We start from the raw sequence: 7319 nt of genomic DNA on the forward strand, positions 1-7319 counted from the left end.
GTAAGGTAGCAAAAAAAAATAAAAGAGCGAATGGATGGGAGAGACATGAAGCGGTTTTTTGCCCCGCTACACTCCAAGAACCCCACTGAGCCTACTCCCCTGGCTTCATCATTTGGCCAAAAAATCCGGCCGCTTCTAGATGTCGTCGACGGACTCCGGAGCCTGGACATCATGAGGGAAGGGATTCAGCTCCCCAACATCGTCGTCATCGGAGATCAGTCGAGCGGGAAATCAAGCGTTCTGGAGTCGCTTGCCTGTATCAAAATTCCCAACGGGCAGGGCATGTGCACCAGAGTTCCCCTAGTCCTGCAAATGAAGGACGGTCCATCACCCGATGCAGAGATCCAGTTGGCGTACGGAGATACCACCCTCCCACTGTCGGAGCATCAGATTGCCCAAGAAATTGTTAATGCCACCGAAAAAATACTCAAAGGAGAAGGAAAAGTGATATCGGAGACGCCAATCACTCTCGTTGTGAAGAAGAAGGGAATGCCCGACCTTACATTGATCGACTTGCCTGGCATCATTCGAGTGGTCACGGATGGCCAGCCTGAAAACATCGACAAACAGATTAAAAAGCTCATAAAGAAGTACATCGGCCAGGAGGATAGCATTATTCTGAACGTCCTACCGGCCACGGCCGACTTCACTACGTGCGGATCCATCAAGATGTCGCGCGAAGTGGATCGGGAGGGCAAGAGAACACTGGCAGTCGTCACCAAAGTGGACATGAACCCCCAAGGCCTGCCGGAGAAGGTAAACAAAGACGACGTCAAGATCGGCCTTGGCTACGTGTGCGTGAGAAACCGCGTCGGTGAAGAGTCCTACGAAGCAGCGAGAGAGGTAGAGCAAAGGCTGTTCACAGCTCTCCCACTCTCGCAAATCGACAAGTCGAAGGTTGGCGTCGGCATCCCCATGCTCGCCCGCAAGCTGGTAGAGATCCAGGAGAAGAAGATCCGAGAGTGCCTACCGAGAATCGCTTTCGAAATCGATGAGAAGCTCGGCATCAACCTCATGGATTTGAGCAAGCTGCCCCAGATCCAGAAAGAGGACGTGAAGGATGCATTCGACAAGCAGATGTGCAAGGTGATCGAGTCGCTGAAGAAGATACTCATGAGGGCAGAGTTCGAAGAGTTCCCGGACGAGGACGACCTCCATTGCACCGCTCGCATTCTGGAGAAGGTCAACGAGTTCTACCAGAAATGGGTCCGTGGTGTATAATCTCCTCCGATGATTCACTGAATCCCACGTTTGTGCTCGGGGGTCTGAATGAGCACCATGTATACAAGCACATGGGGCTCGTATTACCGTGTATGTTGACATCACTTAGCATTGGAGTCTGGTGTGGTAGCAAAGACTTAAGTACCCTTTCTTGCTATTCTTTTCATAAAACGATGGTTTGAGAAAATAACAAAAATGCCCTTCATTCAAAAAAGAAAAAACAAACGGTTCAAAAAAAGGACAAACATGTCCTTCATCCAGAAAGTCGAGGATGATGTTGACTCTTCAAAGTCTACACAGCGAAACGAACCTTAATCGTTTCGCCGATGGTGATCCGGCGAAACGATGGTGAGTCGACGATCCGATGGTGAGTCGGCGATCCAATGGTCATCCGGCGAAATGAACCTGAGCCATAAAAAATGTTTGTTTGAACTTTTCATTGTCATCTTCTTCTTCTTTCTTCTCCGTAAAACACTGTAAAACCCTCTCTCTCTCTATAGAGAAGAAATCAAGGGAGGCAAAGAGTTCCCCCTGGAGAAGGCCATGAACATCAACCCTCTCACTCTCTCTCCCTTCTCTTTCTACTTCTGTGCACATCCAGCAGACGATCCTATATTGCTTCATCAAACACCGACTGACCTGCACACTGACTGTAGCATCGTTCAACTTGATGAGTTGTGGAGCTTGATTTATAGTTTTTGCCCTTACAGGAGGGGGTTTGGGGGATCCTCATCATTTTCCAAATCTGCAAAAAAGGTTTTCTTCTTTTATTTGTCTAGTAAATATCAGGACCCTGTATCCTGATTTTGGCCCCCATGCCATAATTGTTGTTGCACACCTTAAATAAATCGTCATATGATTGGTAACATTCTTCAGCAAAATCGTTGTTACGATTTTTTGGGTCTCCAATGAGTCCCCACAATAATTTATAGTGTTGTCCGGTCTTTTGACTACGATTTGTAGTGTTTTCGGGTCTCCAACGAGCCCCACAATGATTTGTAGTGTTGTTCGGTCATCCTACAACGATTTGTAGTGTTGTTCGGTCATCTTACAACGATTTGTAGTGTTGTCCGATCTTTTAACTTCGATTTGTAGTGTTTTCGGGTCTCCAACGAGCCCCACAACATTTTGTAGTATTGTTCGGTCATCCTACAGCGATTTGTAGTGTTGTCCGGTCTTTTAACTATGATTTGTAGTATTTTCGGGTCTTCAATGAGCCCAACAGTGATTTGTAGTGTTGTTCGGTCATCTTACAACGATTTGTAGTGTTGTCCGGTCTTTTAACTACGATTTGTAGTGTTTTCGGGTCTTCAATGAGCCCCACAACAATTTGTAGTGTTGTTCGGTCATCCTACAACGATTTGTAGTGTTATCCGGTCTTTTAACTACGATTTGTAGTGTTTTCGGGTCTCCAACGAGACCCACAATGATTTATAGTGTTGCTAGACCTCATTTTAGCGATTTGTAATGTTTTTTGCAAAACACTACAGTGATTTGTGGTGTTGTTCAGTAACCAATCGTTGTAAATCGCTACCCGATTTAGGACCAACTTGTTAGGGTCATATCTCTCTAACCAGACATCCGATTTCAAATCCGCAAAAAGTGGTGTTATTGTTATGGAGTCTAGTTTATTTCTGTAAATTTTCAGCGATTTTTATGGTCATTTAATGCCTCATTTAGATAAAAAACCAGACCCCTATCAGTCTACCTTATTTTAGTGACATAGGTTTTTAGTTCATTTTATAAGAGTCATATCTCCCCAACGATAGATCATTTTCCAAATCCGTAAAAAAAAGTTTTCTTTCTTTGTGTGTCTAGTTTACATCTGTAAAATTTCATAACTTTCTATGCTCATTTGATATCTCAAACCGGTTAAAAACCAAGACTGGTTACAGAACTTCAAATTCTGTAACAGGTTCATTTTCTGTTTAGAAACAGTGACTTCCTGAAGTCGCCATTTTCAAACCAAAATTAATTTTTCAATTCTGTAAATTGGGTTAGCTTTTTAATTAAGTTAAGCAACTTTTCTCTCAAATTTGAGAGAAATTGTGTCTGTTTAGCCTCTAAAACACTAGAATTACTGCAACCTATTTGTTAAAATCCAATTTTCTGTTTCTGAAATTAATGCTCTGATGTTTTGATCATAACTCTAGTTTCAAAAATGATTTTGATATTTTGTAAAAAAGGAATGCTTCCTTGCTGTGTTATGAATCTATGGGTTTATTTTGAGTCAAAATCAAATTCTTTAAGTCTTCCATCTACTCAGAATTTTCCGACAGCTTCATCTGCAAAATCCTGATTCTACAAAATACTGTATTATCTGGATAAAAGAATCCAAACTCGGGTTTTTCTCAGATGATTGCTTAGCATTTTCAATTCTACAACATTTATTAAATTGTTAAGCATCTGCATATCATTTTAGATGATACTCACGCTGGGAGGAGACCCCAAACCCCCCTCCTGTAAGGGCAAAAACTCTGAATCAGGCTCCACAACTCATCAAGTTGAATGATGCTATCCACGTTGGGAGGAGCCCCCAAACCCTTCTCCTGTCAGAGCAAAAACTCTGAATCAAGCTCCACAACTCATTAAGTTGAATGATGCTACCCACGCTGGGAGGAACCCTCAGACCCCCCTTCTGTAAGGGTAAAAACTCTGAATCAGGCTCCACAACTCTTCAAGTTGAATGATGCTACCCACGCTGGGAGGAGCCCCCAGACCCCTCTCCTGTAAGGGTAAAAACTCTGAATCAGGATCCACAACTCATTTAGTTGAATGATGCTACCCACGCTGAGAGGAGCCCCCAAACCCTCCTCCTGTAAGGGTAAAAACTCTGAATCAGGCTCCACAACAGTCAATGTGCAGGTCAGTCGGTGCTTGATGGAGCAATATAGGATCTTCTGTTCGATGTGCACAGAAGCAGAAAGAGAAGGGAGAGAGTGAGAGGGTTGATGTTCATGGCCTCCTCCAGGGGAGATTTCTTTTTCGGATAATCCTGCAGTGCAGAGACTGGGTCTTAAATAATCATCTTTGGGGCACTTAAGTCTTTACAACCACTCCTTTTCTAGAATCGTCATTTTTTTTTGCACCAATGGAGGAGAGGGTACTTAAGTCTTTGCAATCGCATCAAACTCCAATGCTAATTAATGCTGACAAACATGGGGATACGAGACACACATGCTTAAATACGTGGTGCTTTTTGGGACCCCCGAGCATGAGATGCCCTGTTCGGGGGGTAACATATAACCTGCTTCGACCAGAAACTGAAGGCTGTGTACCCAAACAACGATGTCTCGTACAAGGGGTTGTCTTCCACCCAAGCCAAGTCATTCTTGGAAGAAGAGCTGCACCAGCTTAAAGAAACACAAGGGCTTTGGCTTCCGTGTTTGCTGGACCGCAACGCCTTCATCGTTGAGTTGCATAGGAGAGTGAACGGCATCGCTAAATTGCCCAGCGAGTTCATGATGGATGTATGGAAATACGTGGAGGACGTGGTGCACACACTTCTGGTGCGCGAGTTCCATTCTTATTCACAGATGCAGCGGGTGCTGACGGAGGCAGCGAGTAATGTGCTTAATATTATGAGAGACTCGTCGGACGAGAGAATGACAGAGATGGTCGAGATGGAGAAGAACACTGATTATACGTGCAATCCCGACTACACTGAGACAAGGGAAGACTTGATGAAGGAACGCGATAACTTCATGAAGTTGGTGTTGGAGGAAACAGGGAAAGGCAGCTCACACACTGGTGGGCATGGGAAAGACGACGGTGCTGATGATCTAAGGAAAGCGTTCGATTTGAAGATGAAGAAGGTGGCCTACTGGAAGATTGTAATAATGAGGATGGTTGATGTCTCGGCTATGCACCTCAAGTTGAGCATCAAAAACTTGGTGGACAGAGAGCTGGAGCTCGGTATCAGGAAAGAGGTGATAGGGAAGGACGGGAAGGCTCTTCAGAAGATGATGGAGGAGCCGATCGAAACAGCAAGATTGAGGAAGGAACTGAAAGAGCGCATTAACAAGTTGAAGAAGGCTAAGCAGAAGGTGGCCCCTTTTATGGAAGACATCGCTGCTTAGACCTGCTCTCTATCTTTTTCACGCATAGAACCAAGGGGATTTACATGAGGTCGGTTACAGTCATGATATATATAACCGATCATTGATTATATGCAATTCTCAGAGCGTATCTCACTTGAGAACCATGCATCTCACTTTAGGTATGCTGCTGAGAGTGGGGATATGCACTCCTCAATCAGGTGAGATGTTCGGTGGTAGTTTGGAGAAAGAAGAAAAAAAATAAATAGAAAAATGAAGAAAACCCTGAAAACCTAAGTTTTGGGGGGAAGATGATAAACCTGTTTTCAGGAAAATCACTTCTTATCTTGAAAAACAGCAATAAGAATCAAGAAGAACCTTTAATGAAAAACAAGAAACATGTTACTCCACAGGATCCAATAATGTTGATGAGAACCTTGATGAAGAAGTAACTTAAAAAAAAACTCCTATTGTTTTTGTCACTTAATCTCATGTAGCTTGTTCTTCTAATTTTATAATCTTGCCTCAAAATCAGGTAGATCCAAACCTAAAACCAAAATGTTGTTAAAACAGATCCAAAAAAATGAGTATCAAGCCTAAGTATGACATCATTGTCGTCTACATTAATCCAGAAACTAGAAAATGAAACAAAATTCCACCACCTAAAAAAGCATCAAAACCCATTTCTAAGATCCTTTCTATTGTATCCATTTGTCTTGATCTCGGTAAAGGAAAGGGGAAAGTTGACCATATAACCAGATCTAGATGAATATACCAACTGGAAGACCTATATAAGAGGGTACCTCCACCACCACAACTTCCAACTTATCATCCACCCAAACTAGTATGGTATCAATGAAAAGAAACTACTAACACAAACATTAGCTAAGTAAATGATATTTGAGGCTCAATCAACACTACTCCAAAACCTAAATACCATGAACCCTTAGCTTCTCCAAGTGCATTATCTTCATGTACCACTTCACATCCCAACACATATGGAGGTGGATTGCCTTTCTCAATGTCATCTTCATCATCTTCCACATTTTCAGCCATATGTGATCCTTCAAGCACATACACAAGCACATCATCAGAACAAGTTTCTTCTTGCATATATTTAGGATTCTTGACAAGAACTCATAATTAGCAAGTTGCAGAATTTGCTACACACAAATTTCTTCTCAATTCAACATTCTTCACTGCATATTACCTGGACTTTTATACAAACCGCGTTAGAATAAGGTGGACAATCCTCCATGCCCTCCATAAGTACACCTTCTGACAATGACTAGAGATGGGTCACGGCATAGGAGATGCTAAACAAGGCAACTATGCACGAAGGTGAGTAAAAGCAATGGGATCACTATTGGCTGCCTCGATAAGAAAACGAGATAAATATAAATCCTCCTTAGATCAATCGACTTTCACACATAAACAGTTTAAAACATATAATCCAAAACAATCCCAAAATCTCATGCACAAGATATCTATTAAGAAGAATTGGAAAGAAGAAATTGTTCTTAGCTTCGGCATCACAACGTTGGCCAAAGTCAATTTGCAGTCTTTTCTTCATGGTACACAGAGGGACCAAGGATGGTCGACGCCTGGCCATCAAAAGCACTCGCATCTTCGAGCAGCTACCAAGGAGGTGCGTCAAGAAGGTGACTTCTTCACCACTTCACGAGTTCTCACTAGGGTTCTTTCAAAACAATAGCAAGCTTCTCTCCACGTTTTTGGGGTTGATATATGTACCCAAAGATAAAGGAACCAACGTCTTTCTCTTGGGGTCCAGGGCTGCCGTCCCCTGGACCCAATTAGATTAGATCCAGGGTCTAACAACTAGTTAGAGAACCAATTGGTTCTTGTAGTTCCCAATAACCAATTTTTTGAAAACCCAAGAGAGATCCAAATATATATCCAACATATAGGCATATCCAAACCCAAAACAAAAATCTACCTAAATACCCACTACACCCTCCAGTAGCCTAAATGGATCCTAACAAACTACTAAAACTAGATCTGGTTCCATAGAGGAAATCCAGAAAAACAAAAAAGTTGGAT

At 42.7% G+C, this 7319-nt stretch overlaps 1 protein-coding gene across 1 annotated transcript; it reads left to right on the forward strand.

The window, feature by feature from the left end:
• LOC149844981 (putative dynamin-related protein 4A) lies at nt 1-1417 on the forward strand. The gene has a single exon (XM_089995411.1). The coding sequence runs from the start codon at nt 31-33 to the stop codon at nt 1219-1221; it is 1191 nt and encodes a 396-aa protein (XP_089851537.1). The 5' UTR covers nt 1-30; the 3' UTR covers nt 1222-1417.
• The last annotated feature ends 5902 nt before the right edge of the window (nt 1418-7319 follow it).

The sequence above is a fragment of the Nuphar pumila genome, chromosome 2, assembly GCF_984573655.1.
Source record: "Nuphar pumila chromosome 2, dmNupPumi1.hap1.1, whole genome shotgun sequence".
Taxonomy (NCBI): Eukaryota; Viridiplantae; Streptophyta; class Magnoliopsida; order Nymphaeales; family Nymphaeaceae; genus Nuphar; species Nuphar pumila.

Bases quoted from the DNA above. Each gene is read 5' to 3' on its own strand.
- LOC149844981 (XM_089995411.1), top strand. From the start codon at position 31: ATGGATGGGAGAGACATGAAGCGGTTTTTTGCCCCGCTACACTCCAAG.